The 16,317-nt window shown below is 46.4% G+C and overlaps 1 protein-coding gene across 2 annotated transcripts in view; it reads left to right on the top strand.

The window, feature by feature from the left end:
- The window catches only part of LOC126354796 (juvenile hormone acid O-methyltransferase-like), a 289,416-nt gene that overhangs the window by 259,986 nt on the left and 13,113 nt on the right, over positions 1–16,317 (top strand). For both annotated transcript variants that reach the window (XM_050004710.1, XM_050004709.1), the window contains exon 4: positions 13,576–13,726. In XM_050004710.1, the coding sequence (XP_049860667.1) occupies positions 13,576–13,726 (151 nt within the window). The remainder of the gene's footprint in view (positions 1–13,575; positions 13,727–16,317) is intronic.

Genomic DNA, 16,317 nt, shown 5'->3' with positions numbered 1-16,317 from the left:
TGGGTCAGGATGTACAGTGAACTCCTGGACGCCGATTTTCAGGTACCATCTGACTTTACTGAGGGTCTCTTGATCCCTGTGCCCAAACCCGGCGGAGGCCGTCGCCCTCTTGATTTTCGCCCGTTGACAATGCTAAACACTGACTATAAGCTGTTGACACGCATGCTCCGTGAGAGGCTCAAACCTACGGTAATGGCGGCCATTCACACTGATCAAACCTGCCTCGGGGGCGACACTAATGTGTTTACGACTTTAAGCACCTATAGAGACGTGGTGGCGCTCATGCAAACTTGCCGCCTCCAAGGCGCCCTTGTTGCGCTGGACTTCGACCATGCTTTCGACCGCGTTAACCATGGTTTCCTGCGTGCTGTTATGGAACACATCGGTGTCCCGCGTCTGACGACGTCTGTTGTGCTTCGATTGATCCATGGGGCTGTCACGAGGATTATGATCAACGGCTGTCGGTTCGCCCCCGTCCGTGTCAACAGGTCCGTCCGGCAGGGTTGTCCTCTTTCTGCCATGCTCTTCGCCGTTGCCCTCGAACCAGCTCTTCACGGACTACGGCGACGCTTAGAAGGACTTACCCTCCGTTCCGTAACCTTTCGATGTGGTGCATACGCCGACGATGTGATGTTCTTAGCACGGTCTGGTGACGAAATACACACGGCGTTTTCCTGGCTCCACCAGTATGGGGCGGTGGCAGGCAGTGTGCTCAACCTTCGGAAATCACGCTACATGGAGGTAGGACGAGGAATGCCTGCAGGTCTGGCCGTACCTCTGATAAAGGTCCCGATGCTCAGGTGTTTAGGGATATCACTCCATCGACAAATACAACGCACGGCGGCCTTTACGTATCGTATGGTCTTACGACGACTCCGTTTAGAGGCTCGTCTCAATAAATTCAGATCATTGAACATTTTGCAACGCGCCCAATACGTCAATGTGTACATGGCTTCTCACCTTAACCATTACGCCCATGTACTGCCGATAACGGACACGATGGCTTCCAGGATACAGGCAGTGTTTGGACACGTGGTGAACGATGGTGCTGTTTTCAAGATCCGTTTTGTTACGCTTACTTTACCCTTCGACAAAGGCGGTGTTGGACTCACTCACGTCAAGCACAGAGCGCTGGCACTGTATCTCCGTTCCATGAGGCGACTCTGGCTTTCACCAACAGCCAGTCTCCCCGGCCTACTGATTGAAGAAGTGGCCCCACGTACGCTGTACCCACCGGTACCAGTTGGACATTTATCGCCCTCGCTGTCACATATTAGAACGTTTTTCGTAGAGCATAGCTATGTGTTGCGGGTTATATCGGAGACACGGAATCCGACAGCGAAGACTTATTATAGTGCTCTCCAGCACTGGACTCCGGATAACGACATTGTACGGCGCCACCCTACGGTCGACTGGCCACGGGTATGGCGAGCCATCCACGCGCCGTTCCTGTCTACTTTCGTGCGGTCGACGTGGTATGTGGTCGTTAACGAGAAACTTCCAACCCGACAACGGCTGCATGCCATTCACTTAATTGACGACCCTGTGTGCCCCCGTTGCACGACGTTAGACACGGACGAACATAGACTGAACTGTGGCCCCGCGCGTGAGTGCTGGAAACTGATCCGCCAGATCCTGGCTTTCCTGCTCCGCCGCCCCTACGTTTCGATTTTACCCCAAGAACTCTTTCATCCCGACGCTGTCTATTTCCCTATGACCCGGATGAATGCGGTTAATTGGGTACGAGGAATGGCGATACACTACATATACCGCGATGGAGACAAAGACGTCCTCGATTTATGGTACTATATGATCGACGAGTTTCTGGTCTTAACGAACAGACAGGATTACCGGAACCTTTTTGCGAACTATTTGGGTTCGTCATTCATGGACCCACCACCCAGCTGGGGTGTGCCGGGTGTGAGAAGACATTAACTTGTAGATGTGATCTTTCCACGATTCCCCTATGGTAACAGAAACAGTCTCTGACTGTGTGCAGCGGCCCCGGGCGCTCCAACGATTGGTGGCTGGTGATGTCCAATGCAATGACGACCGCCCGTTCCTGGCCGCCCGCCTAGCAATGTGACCGCGGCGAGCAAGATGGCCCTTTTTAATTCACTTTATTGGCAACTTTTTGCGCATGGCTGCCTTGTTTTTTTTATGCATTCTCAAAAAAAAAAAAGTAGCATCACTGACCTGTAAGAAGATGATTTAGCACTTCCAATTTTTTTTCCTCACATTCGCCTTTTGTACTAAAAAAAAAAAAAGAACTGAAAGAAAATTTCAAGTAGCATTACAGTCAAGTAAGTGTTTTCCTCTTTATAATTTACAAAGATGATAAAAAAAATTAAAAAAAGTTGGTAGAGCACTTGCCCGCGAAAGGCAAAGGTCCCGAGTTCGAGTCTCGGTCGGGCACACAGTTTTAATCTGCCAGGAAGTTTCATACCAGCGCACACTCCGCTGCAGAGTGAAAATCTCATTCTGGAATTTTCTTGTTGCTTCTGATCTCCTGATGACTTTGCTGGGCAGTAAATGACACAATCATCTGCAAACAATCTAAGACAGCTGCTCAGTTTTTCTCCTAAATCATTTAGAAAGATTAGGAACAGTGTTGGACCTACAACATTTTCTTGGGGGCCGGCCGATATCACTTCATGTGCATAATGTTAGTAACATGGCATATTATATCAATAATAACCTCAGATATTTCGTAAATTACATTGTTATCTGTAATGAGCACTACCTAAAAGGAGCTGTACAAAGATTACATCTCGATGAGATTTCAAAGTGGTCCAAAGCTTGAAAACTTGCTCCAAGTGTAGTCAAACCTCTAACTGTGTACTTCACAAAATTAGGAGGAATACGCTAACTACAGCAGTAAATCGTAATTAGAATCATTTAACTCATACAAACTCCTAGATATAACAATACGGGGAGACATGATATAGAACGATCAGAGACGCCCGCTCGTAGGTAATGCCGTTAGCAGACTTCTGTCCATTGCTGTTGCTGCTGTTGTTGTGGTGGTGGTCTTCAGTCCAAAGACTGGTTTGATGCAGCTAAGCCTCTTCATCTCCGAGAAACCACTGAAACCTATATCCCTTTGAATCTGCTTAGTGTATTCATCTTTTGCTCTCTCTCTCTCTCTCTACAGATTTTTACCCCCCCCCCCCTCCGCCCCCCCCCCCCCCCCATGTTACTGTCCGCTACTAAATACGTGATCGCTATATGCTTCAGAATGTGTCCTACCAACCGATCCCTTCTTTTAGTCAGGTTGTACCAAAACTTTCTATCCTCTCTAATTCTATTCAGTAGCTCCTCATTAATTACGTGATCTACCCATCTAATCTTCAGCATTGTTCTGTAGCAAAAGCTTCTATTCTCTTCTTGCCCAAACTATTTTTCGTCCACGTTTCACTTCCTTACATGGATTCAACTTCACACAAATACTTTCAGAAAGGGCTCCCTGACACTAAAATTTATACTTGATGTTAATAAATTTGTCTTCTTCAAAAACCCTTTTCTTGCCATATCCGGTCTACATTTTATATTCTCCCTACTTCGACCATCGTCAATTATTTTGCTTCCCAAATAGTAAAAAAATCATCTGTTAGTTTAAGTGTCTCATTTTCTAATCTAATTCCCTCGCAATCACCAGATTTAATTCCACTACACTCCATCATTCTCGTTTTGCTTTTGTTCATGTTCATTTCATATTCTCCTTTCAATGCACTCTCCATTCCGTTCATCTGCTCAGTTACAATGTCATCTGCAAACGTCAGAGTTTTATTTTTCTCCATGGACTTTAATTCCTGCTCCAAATTTGGCTTTTGTTTCCTTTTCTGCTTGCTCAATATACAGACTGAATAACATCTGGGATAAGCTACAAACCTGTCTCACTCCATTCTCAACCACTGCTTCCCTTTGTTGCCCCTCGACTCTTATAACTGCCATCTGGTTTCTGCACAAATTGTAAATAGCCTTTCGCTCCGTGTATTTTACTCCTTCACCTTTAGAGTTTAAGAGAGTATTCCAGTCAACATTGTCAAGGCTTTCCCTAAGTCTACAAATGCTAGAAAAGTAGGTTTGCCTTTCCTTAACCTGTCTGCTATGAGAAGTCGTAGGGTCAGTATTGCCTCGCGTGTTCCTACATTTCTACGGAATCATTGGTAGGATAGAGAAAAACATGCAATGTATCATCAGTAGAGATGGATTACAAAACAACTGTGTGACCCATCCTAGAATATTCCTCAAGTGTGTGCCACCCATACGAGATAGGGCTAGTAGGGTATACTGATTGTATACGGCTAAGGGCAGCGCGTGTTGTCTCTGGTTGGTTTGACACACGGGGCAGCGAGATGGAGGTTCTACATCTACATCTACATCTACATGACTACTCTGCAATTCACATTTAAGTGCTTGGCAGAGGGTTCATCGAACCACAATCATACTATCTCTCTACTATTCCACTCCCGAACAGCGAGCGGGAAAAACGAACACCTAAACCTTTCTGTTCGAGCTCTGATTTCTCTTATTTTATTTTGATGATCATTCCTACCTATGTAGGTTGGGCTCAACAAAATATTTTCGCATTCGGAAGAGAAAGTTGGTGACTGAAATTTCGTAAGAAGGTCTCGCCGCGACGAAAAACGTCTATGCTGTAATGACTTCCATCCCAACTCGTGTATCATATCTGCCACACTCTCTCCCCTATAACGCGATAATACAAAACGAGCTGCCCTTTTTTGCACCCTTTCGATGTCCTCCGTCAATCCCACCTGGTAAGGATCCCACACCGCGCAGCAATATTCTAACAGAGGACGGACGAGTGTAGTGTAAGCTGTCTCTTTAGTGGACTTGTTGCATCTGCTAAGTGTCCTGCCAATGAAACGCAACCTTTGGCTCGCCTTCCCGACAATATTATCTATGTGGTCCTTCCAACTGAAGTTGTTCGTAATTTTAACACCCAGGTACTTAGTTGAATTGACAGCCTTGAGAATTGTACTATTTATCGAGTAATCGAATTCCAACGGATTTCTTTTGGAACTCATGTGGATCATCTCACACTTTTCGTTATTTAGCGTCAACTGCCACCTGACACACCATACAGCAATCTTTTCTAAATCGCTTTGCAGCTGATACTGGTCTTCGGATGACCTTACTAGACGGTAAATTACAGCATCATCTGCGAACAGTCTAAGAGAACTGCTCAGATTGTCACCCAGGTCATTTATATAGATCAGGAACAGTAGAGGTCCCAGGACGCTTCCCTGGGGAACACCTGATATCACTTCAGTTTTACTCGATGATTTGCCGTCTATTACTACGAACTGCGACCTTCCTGACAGGAAATCACGAATCCAGTCGCACAACTGAGACGATACCCCATAGCTCCGCAGCTTGATTAGAAGTCGCTTGTGAGGAACGGTGTCAAAATCTTTCCGGAAATCTAGAAATACGGAATCAACTTGAGATCCCCTGTCGATAGCGGCCATTACTTCGTGCGAATAAAGAGCTATCTGCGTTGCACAAGAGCGATGTTTTCTGAAGCCATGCTGATTACGTGTCAATAGATCGTTCCCTTCGAGTTGGTTCATAATGTTTGAATACAGTATATGCTCCAAAACCCTACTGCAAACCGACGTCAATGATATAGGTCTGTAGTTAAATGGATTACCTCTGAAAAACACAGAATGGCACACGCTGGAAGATAGATGTCAAGAATCCTGGGAAGCCGATAGTGTTTCACGAGACAGTATAAAGTGAGGAATATAGGAGTATACTACAATCCCGATGCCGTCAGCACCGCGGGGACAAGATCAGACAAATTACGGTGCTCACAGAGTCATTCTTCACACCCTCCATACATTACGGAATGGGCTGGAGCCCCAATAAGTGGCACAACGGCAAGTGCCCTGTTCCATGCATTCCACTGTGATTTACAGGGTATAGACGGTGATATAGATGTATGTGTAGATGTATGGGGGAAACTCCCAAGGGACATCAATGAGACACGTTGTAGCACCGATATATTGTGATACTCTGCCACAGAACACGTGGAGGCAAAGCAGCAACCAGTCCAGCCTTCTGACAAAGGAAGAGTGCCCTAATAAAATTTAACCAACACTTTTGGTACCACATTAGATTCGTCTTAGATTACGAGTCGACTGATATCAGTCACGAACTGATCGGCCCAGTAGTTTACAAGTCGAGTTAAGTAACTGCCGATTAAATCATATCAAATTAATTTTCCCCGGCAATCAGGAACCTCCATGGCCTTGCCTAAGGTGATGAAGATATTATAATTTTCTGACCCCTAGTTTAATAAATATAAATTGGTACAACATGGCGTATTATTAGAAGGGTGAAGTAGTCGTTAGTTCGAATCTCAGATCTTCCTTGCCGCCGGCAGGGGCACATGCCGTTTTTGCGGAAGACCTTCTATTCCAGGTGCACTAACTCTGAGGTCGCGAAGAGAGCCTTCACGGGTCTGAACGAATACGTGAGAGGCGCGCCTATTAGGTTGGTCAAGGAGCATCTCTCCCTGTCGGCGGAGGTAGACGGTGCCGCAGGGTCTTGGAACACTAAATTGACGGGAGGGGCTCTCAGCACCACAGTCGAAGCCAGTGCTTACAAGGAAATCCTTTAAGTGCGAGGTCGCAAGTTCATTTTTTACTAAAGCTCATTTGATAGAGTTGCGTTAACGATTATGCGAGGAAAAATATTACCTGCTAGTAACTCACCTCGTGCGTCAGGGGTGCGACACAAAATGAGCGTGCGAGAGGCGAAGAGATTAACCTTCCACGGAATGCATGTGTTACACTTCACAAAATAGACATCGTCGACACTCAAGAAATCTTCAAAACAAACCATTAATTTGCACCATGAACACTGGTTGAAAAAAGGCGCGCCGCAGTGATCTCGGAGATTCGCACTATCAAGATCGAAATGATAATTAAATAAAGACCCTAAGTTGTCGACAGGCGTTGATATACAACAACGGGGACAGTTGAAAATATGTGCCTCGACCGTGACTCGAACCCGGGATCTCCTGCTTACATGGCAGAAGCTCTTTCCATCTTTCTTTTTTTTTTTTCTTCGATGATCGAAGGATCAGGAAGAGGATGTACTGGGTTTGTCGATGTTGTTTTATTTATTTATTTCTTTAATTTTTATAACATTTTTAATTTTTTTCACTGTTTTTCATTTTGTATTGTATTTATAGATTTATTTTGTTTCATTACAAAGAGAGATCCTACAACTGTCGTAGCCGGGCGTCCGAGTCGTCTTCTCGTCTGTTGGGAGGGGTTCCCCCCTATTCCGTGCGTAGAGGATCAATATGCTCGAGGACTCGTCTTCATTTTCAGCGTCTCATACCCGGAACGCCCCAGTGAGCAGGATGATCCGCAAATAATGAACCTAAATAATTTGCGAAACGAGTTCTGTACTTCGGGTGGCGGCTGAAAGTTGCATGTGTCGTAATCAATAGGGACCAAAAGTCGAGCGTGCCTTTGGGAGCATCGCAAAATATGTAGTAAACGGACATGCCTTTCAGCCAGTTAACGGCGTTCGTTCTGGTTGATGGAAAGTATACGCCGTCGGGGCGCAATACGTCATCAGGGGAGACTGACTCCGGCAATCGCCGCAAGAGTAACGCCAGCATGCGCTGCGTCAGTAGCCAGCACTCGCTGGTCGCGGCACACGTCAGACGGTGTACATCCGAGTCAACGACTGAGCATGTCGGACACAAGGGGTCGTCCGCCAGATGTATGGAATGTAGCCTCTGACGAGTAACGAACTTCCCATTCACAACCACGTACCACAATGAACGCACCGTCGTAGGTAGAAAAGGCGTGTGTACCGCTCGTCACACCATGTTACAGGCAACTTCAGGATATCTGTGGGCGACCGTATTTACAGGTTGCCGCTGTTGATAGAGGCGATAATAGTCTTTTGTGCCGGGCTTCCGTGTCGTCGGAAGTTCTGACCGTAAGTAGCTGAAGTCAATCAAGAACTCTCTGATGTGGGTGAGTGCCGGTGAAATGTGTCCTACAGAAATCGGGGGATGCAGAGAGTGTGGTGCCAATTCCGCTATCAGGGTGTAGAATTCCAGGGGTAAACCGTCCGGTCCAGGTGACTTGTTCGGTGCTCCACGTGTCGAGGCAGATGTCAGTACGTCGGGTGTAATGGGCAACGGCAGACTATCATCGGATGCCACGTCCCGAGGGGCGGGAAAATCGTGCAACAGCTTGTCATAATCACGTACATTTCGCGGATCTCCCATGTACAAGGTCCCATAGTGTCTGGCAAACGTGTGCGCGATGTCCGTTTGTGTCACTGCGCGGCCGCCCTCTCCGTGTTTACCGCCGTAATGAGCTGACGTTTGAGGTGGCGCCTCTCGCGCACAATGTGATACACTGACGCCGTTTCGTTGGGGATACAGTCTTTCACTTGTGCATGGATGCGGTCATCTTCTAGCTGCTCTGTCCTGATGCGAAGTAGACGAGCTTTGATGCGGTGTACGGACATCTGACGTTCGGGAGACGGCGGTTGCGTCGCCAGCTCACGTAACGCTGTATAGTAAAATTCCGATGTTGCCCTTTGCCAGTTCGCTCTGTCACGCCCGTAGGCCATCAAGGTCTTTCGGAGCGCAGGTTTGACACATCCCAGCCACCACAGCAACGTGTAAGCATACATGGGCAGGCGCCTGATGCATCGACGCCACGTGTCAGTGACTGCTCGCCGACAGGCTTCCTCGCGAAGGACGGAGACGTTCAGCGTCCACGGGCCCCTGCTGCGTCTTGTGAGTTGTCGGGGTAAGGTGACAGTGCAGATGTACGCGAGATGATCCGTGAAGGCCGTCGGCCAGAGTTCTGCATCACGGGTTGCTGTGCGGAAGGCACGCTAGACGTATATCCGGCCCAGACGACTGGCAGAATGGCTGGTAAAGTGGGTATATCCACTCTGGGTCCCATGGTGTAAGAGCCATGTGTCGTGGAGCGCGAGGTCGCGTATCAATGCTTGTAGAGCCGGGCACGGGACGTAATGCGGTATCTGGTCCTCGGGCCGCAGAACACTGTTAAAATCGCCGCCCACTATGTAATGGTCCATATTTCCTTGCAAAAGTGGGGCTACCTCCTCCGAATAGAAGACATGCCTGTCACCACGGTGCGAATTACTGGAGGAAGCGTAGACGTTAATGAGGCGGACTGCGCCAAGTGTGGGTGCGATGCCTCGCCCGTTCGGCAAGTACATTCGTAATGCCCCTGCCCATTACACTCATAACTCGCGGCAGACAATCTTACCGACTCCCTGCGAGTTCGGGTAATGCGTGTGCATCCAGAACAGAAGAAGGAGGTCAATGGCCGGTCAGCCTCAACTGTATTAAAACGGTATCTGTTCTTTCGGACATGAGTGTAATGAGCAGGGGCACTACGAATGTAGTGTGTGGACATTAAGTTGGGAATGTGGGTCTCACGGCACGGGGAGCGTGCAAGGGATAAATCCCTGCAGTCGCACTGTCCTCTGTGTCCTCTGTAGCTCAGATGGATAGAGCATCTGCCATGTAAGCAGGAGGTCCCGGGTTAGAGTCCCGGTCGGGGCACACACTTTCAACTGTCCCCGTTGATGTATACCAACGTTTGTCAACAGGTTAGGGTCTTGATTTAATTGTCATTTCGTTCTAAGAGAGCTACATGGTCACCGATGGTATCTGTTCTTTCGGACATCCGAAAGAACAGATACCATCTTCATATCAAGATCGAAGGCGAATTCCTTGGAGTGCAAACCGCGTAGGACGTTCAACTAGGTATCCACTCTTAATGAATGCACGTAGAACCATACTGGCGAAACGGGGTGATGAGAACTTACGGAATGTGGTGGCATGCAACTGAATGCAAAGCAGTATGTCGTGGAAGTTATCGTGGAAATGGCTATCCTTTAAGGCGCAGCTGCAGGTAGTGTGATAATGTTTTATACGCACAGTTAAATCAAACATCCAGAGACTGAATTTGTCGAGTAGTTCCTGGTGGTATGAATTGCAACCCCACACACTTTTCAAGAGGGATAGATGCTCTAAAGGAGCATGATGTTTATACGCAGGTCAGGAGTCAAGCAGAAGCAAGTTATTTTGACCAGCTATAGCCCTAAAGCACTGCACATACTATAGTTGTAGTTCTCTTACGTCCATTATCCCACAGTTGTTTCCTGTGACGTAAATATTCCCTATTGTCCTTGCAAGATAACGTACACGAGAAAGAATAGTAGGAAGCAGAGCACTCAAACTTCTCGCAGCACAGTAAATAATTTTCCAGCCAATTTACTATCCAGCTTAACAGTCGGCATAATTGTATGCGAATGCGTTAGGGCAATGAGGCTACTTGATCATGACACAACTCTCTTGGTATCTCTAATTTCCAGGGTTCCTTTGATATAACTTTCCTCTTCAAATCCCAATTGATCGGAGTTCAAAACAAATTCGTTACTGGGCGATACGGTAAGTTTATCTCATCTACAAATTTTCGGACCGATTCCACAGTTTCTTGTGCATCGTCAAGTTGGCACTTTGTTTGTAATTTCGTTATCTTGTGTCTTCCAATTCTTTGATGTGCATAACGTAGTAGGTCACTATCATACACATCCTGTAAATTCAGTTTCTGTAACAAGTACGTATTGTCATCCCTTTTTCTTATACACTACACTATCGTGTTGCTCCAGAATTACTCGAAATCTGTTCATAATTGTTTCTTGGCTGTGCTGCGGGTGATCTTTAGTACCCGCTCGTTGGTCAACGATTGTCCTTTATTACGTTTCATTGGGGACGGTATTTGTGGATCTCTGTCGGACAAGGATGATGAACTACATGGCTCGACAGCCCTTTCAGAAACACTTTCACTTGTTCAGCACGTGTCGTAATCATTGTACTCCACATGTACATGTACGCACTGTCGAGTACATAAGATACTAAACATTCCACTGATTTATCACGCACAAACACTGTCACCATTTCACGTGCCACTTCTTTCTCGTTCTGCAAAATTCCTTGGCATCCTTTCTGACGAAACGTCAACTTCGGCAACCGTTGTTGTAGATGTAATGTAATGTTTGCTTTTTTACCGTTGCCATTTCTCTACTTTGCATCAACACCGTTAGCATTGTAGTGAGTTACTTGTCGATTAAGCAGTTCAACTAAGCCTTATGCTGTGCTCACCACTGGGTACCTTCAGTCCTGCCCCCTGTTGCCATTAGCAACTACTACTGTTGTTGCGTGGTAGACAAAATGTGGGGGAGTCGAATGCCGTAAACATCGTTGGCCTTTTGCAACCTCGCACTCAAGCGATACCTTGTTAGTTGGTGTAAGTTGGTGACCACCGTCCGCGACCGTAATGCCGTCATCGTGTACAAATATGCATGTTGCTTACATCCATTGATCGCGCTACACAATCCAGCACGGTCCGCGAACAGTTTCCGCTTGCTAATCGGTAGTAATTTCGACGCGACACAATAACGTGTACACCAAACGACTGCTGCGGAAATCATATCATGTTTCCGTGAAAGCAATTTCAGTGAATCCTGCGCAGGCTGGTCTCGTCAATCCTCACGGCTATTAGTAATTCAGCCATCTCTCGGTCCACTCTGTCTTAATTCAGGACTTGGAACATTCAAAACTTTCTCTGTAATTGGTATTACACTACTGGCCATTAAAATTGCTACACCACGAAGATGACGTGCTACAGACGCGAAATTTAACCGACAGGAAGAAGATGCTGCGATATGCAAATGATTAGCTTCACACAGCATTCACACAAGGTTGGCGCCGGTGGCGACACCTACAACGTGCTGACATGAGGAAAGTTTCCAACCGATTTCTCATACACAAACAGCAGTTGACCGACGTTTCCTGGTGAAACGTTGTTGTGACGCGTACCATGACGTTTCCGACTTTGATAAAGGTCGGATTGTAGCCTACCGCGATTGCGGTTTATCGTATCGCGACATTGCTGCTCGCTTTGGTCTAGATCCAATGACTGTTAGCAGAATATGGAATCGGTCGGTTCAGGAGGGTAATACGGAACGCAGCGACCTCGTATCACTAGCAGTCGACATGACAGGCATCTTATCCGCATGGCTGTGACGGATCGTGCAACCACGTCTCGATCCCTGAGTCAACAGATAGGGACGTTTGGAAGACAACAACCATCTGCTCGAACAGTTCGACGACGTTTGCAGCAGCATGGACCAACAGCTCGGAGACCATGGCTGCGGTTACCCTTGACGCTGCATCACAGACAGGAGCGCCTGCGATGGTGTACTCGACGACGAACCTGGGTGCACTAATGGCAAAACGTCATTTTTTGGATGAATCCAGGTTCTGTTTACAGCATCATGACTGTCGCATCCGTGTTTGGCGACATCGCGGTGAACGCACATTGGAAGCGAGTATTCGTCACTACTGGCGTATCACCCGGCGTGATGGTATGGGTTGCTATTAGTTACACGTCTGGTCACCTCTAGTTCGCATTGACGGCACTTTTAACAGTGGACGTTACATCTCAGATGTGTTACGAACCGTGGCTCTAACCTTCATTCGATCTCTGCGAAACCCGACATTTCAGCAGGATAATGCACGACCGCATGTTGCAGGTCCTGTACGGGCCTTTCTGGATACAGACGATGTTCGAATGCTTCCCTGGTCTGCACATTCTCCAGACCTCTCACCAATTGAAAACGTCTGTTCGATGGTGACCGAGCAACCGGCTTGTCACAATACGCCAGTCACTACTCTTGATGAACTGTGGTATCGTGTTGAAGCAGCATGGGCAGCTGTACCTGTACACGCCATCCGAGCTCTGTCTGACTCGATGCCCAGGCGTATCAATGCCGTTATTACGACCAGAGGTGGTTGTTCTGGGTACTGATTTCTCAGGATCTATGCACCCAAATTGCGTGAAAATGTAATCACATGTCAATTCTAGTATAATATATTTGTCCAATGAATACGCGTCTCTCATCTGCATTTATTCTTGGTGTAGCAGTTTTAATGGCCAGTAGTGTATTTGATTATTATTGTGTCTTGATCTGCAGCAAGACGAGTCTTCGCAGTTTCTTAGCTTTTGCGGCGAGCAGTAACTTGTTATTCACCTGTAGCAGCCTACCTGTCATTTAACGTGTTGCCTTCAAACACTATGTGCAACATCGTATCAAATTTGCCTGTTCGTTTTCTTGGTTTGTGGCTTCCCCTGTTGTCTCTTTCTTGATCAGTTAATCACTAAGACCCAGCTAGACGTGACCGAGCCTGACGGCGGCTGCGGCCGGGACAACAGAAGAATCACAGGTGAGATTTAATTTCGCCAGTTCTGAGGGGAATAAGAAAAACGGACAACCAAATTAATTACTCAATCATTGTTCATTGACCTTCGTAACCCCCCACCACCAGCCATAACGTGAAGCTGTGTGACTTGTGTTAGCTGTAAGTAAGACACGTTCATGACGAAGAGGTGACTAGTGCGTGCACTTACCGAAAGCCCGGTTACAAACAGCGCTTTATTCAACGCGCCTCTTTCGTTACGTTTGCAGGACTACAGGAATTTCGTGTCGCCGTACCATCTCCAGGACGACCGCGTGCAGCACCTGAGGAGCTTGCTGGTTGAGAACGGCCTCACAGTGAAGACGTGTCGTGAGGAGAACAACTTCGCCTTCTCTTCCCCACACCAGCACGAGATTATAGGTACCATCTACACCTACTTGTGTCGATCACTCTATTTCTAAACGTTTTGCCTTGGCGCTGCACGCACTCTTCTCTATGTTGTTTTTTCCTCTTCATTTGGGGACTGATGACCTCAGATATTTAGTCCCATAGTGCTCAGAGCCTCTTCATTTATTGATAGCTGTGACTTTGCGTTAACGCTAGTACGTCATCAAGTATTTCCTTTCCTGGCCTTCCCTTGATTTTCTCGCCCAAAACGTTTACTTCCAACTTATTTTTTTAAAAATGAATCACTATCATCAACCATCTGAGACCTACAGCTGAATCCAGGGCTACTCTAGGGTTACCCACGCATCACAATCTTCGTCTGCTAGCACATAACGTCACTCCTGCATTTTTTCTGATGTCGCCTACCCGCCTTCCAATAGGTTTTCACATCGTGGTAAGTGGTAACTGCTATGGAACCAAACTGCTGAGGTCATTGGTTCCAAGGCTTACACATTACTTAATCTAACTTAAACTAACTTACGCTAAGGACTAGACACACGCCCATGCCCAAGGGAGGACTCGAAACTCCGACGGGGGGAGCCGCGCGAACCGTGGCATGGCGCCATAGACCGCACGGCAGGAATTTTTGAGATCTTGCAATCAAGCATGATTAACCTTGGTCTGTCTACCATAACTCGCATCGTTGTTTACAATGATAATCACATCTTACATTCCAGTTTCTTTTTGTGTGGTTTCTGGATGGTACTTACCGTTGTACCACGACAATGTAACCCATCAGTTATCTGTGCCAACTTGTTTCATAAGTGTGCAAACGTTCAACTCGCCAGTCTTCTGTTTTCTTCCAAAATGTACTGTTAAAAGGACTCTGCCTAGCTCTTTGCCACATTAATTCTGAGTAGCCGCACATAGTATATCTCTCGGAGGACGAGGACTTCGCCTCGTCAAAGTCAATCAGGGACCTTGGCGTAGATTACAGTTTGAGAGAGATTAGTGTGTTGAAGGGACGCCATTCTGAGCTAACTTATTGTGTTTTACGACATTGGTCTGGTGTTTCACTTATTTAGGTGATTTGGCTATATGCTCCTTGCTTGAACCACGTTTTCGACTCAAACTTAGCTTACATTTCTTGCAGAATATATTAATTTCGAATTATGTTTCACTTGGAGCAATTTCTAGCCTTGCATGTTTATTTAAATTCCAATGGACCACAGTATTCCTTTGTGTTAGGTTCGGAAACATGGGCCCACGTGGATAAAGATACGCAGTTGTGGATCCCACATACGTGAGCCCTTGTGCAAATCAGTCCCTCTTTCTCTCTCAGCTGTTAATAACAACATTATCTTGCTCATACTATTTCTTTGCTAGTGCAGTAAAATTACGAACTTGATGGATTTTGAGTAACTTCTTAAAAAGTTTGCACTCATTGATTGAGACTTGCCTTGCATGTGACCAAAATACTTGCATATTGGATCGTCTTTATAGGAAATGGTCAGCATTTGTCTACTCGCTATGTTTAAGGTTCCCGTTATGCGAGGATGAAACAATATGGTTTTGCTTATTCTCGAATCAGTAGTGAGTAACTCATGACTCTTTGTCCCCTTTGACGGCTCTCTTGCTACATTTGCTACATGTAATGTACGCTCTTTTTTACCGCCACTCACTACGCTTTGTGCCACGTAATATTTTCAGCTCCACGTTGAGTGCTGCTGTTGCAGCTGGTTCCTAAAAGTGGTTCCGCCGGCAGCAACGACTACAGATCGGTCATCTGCGTAATTTTATCGATGATTTTTTGGGTTTAAAAGTTCATTTACTTCGATACTTAGATTCAGATCGCTTAAACCGCAAAGACATTTGCACTGCGCGGGTCTTCTTTTACAAATGGCTCTGAGCAGTATGGGGCTTAACATCTAAGGTCATCAGTCCCCTAGAACTTAGAACTACTTAAACCTAACTAACCTAAGGACATCACACACATCCATGCCCGAGGCAGGACTCGAACCTGCGACCGTAGCAGTCACGCGGTTCCAGACTGCACCACCTAGAACCGCTCGGCCACACCGGCCGGCTTCATCTACAACAAGGGATGTTTTTGTTACTATTTACGATTCAGTGTGCGAACAGCTCTTATTCTAAATTATCTTTGTTCGCATCCCCTGTTCGTACTTTCATTTAAAGGGGAACTCCGTGTTAGCAGCTTTTCACAGAACTGGTTTCCAGCTTTATTACGTCTGGTCACGGAATGAGTGTGTAATTCTGCTTTGAATTGTGTTGCTTCTTGCCACTGAGTGCCATGATTTCACAGTGACTTGCAGACTATGGGTGTAGATGTAGATGTGTATTTTTAGTAATCTCAGTGACTTAAGCATTTTTCGCTGCAAATGATAAAAATGCAACTGTAGTTACGCAAATGCATTCACCTGCTATTATCAGCTATTAAAAGCAACACATTTTAAAAGAAATCAGTGAACTAGAATCAGCGTCAGCAGCAAAAATTTCGGAGGCTTCCATTAAAATTCAAAACAGAACACGCAAAATGACGACAAGTGAAACGTCCCCTTGGAAAAATTATGAATGACTGTGCTGGTAAACTTATACGTTATAAC

The sequence above is a fragment of the Schistocerca gregaria genome, chromosome 3 (assembly GCF_023897955.1).
Source record: "Schistocerca gregaria isolate iqSchGreg1 chromosome 3, iqSchGreg1.2, whole genome shotgun sequence".
Classification (NCBI taxonomy): domain Eukaryota; kingdom Metazoa; phylum Arthropoda; class Insecta; order Orthoptera; family Acrididae; genus Schistocerca; species Schistocerca gregaria.
The sequence above is the reverse complement of the archived record's forward strand: the minus strand, read 5'-3'. Positions and strand labels throughout refer to the sequence as shown.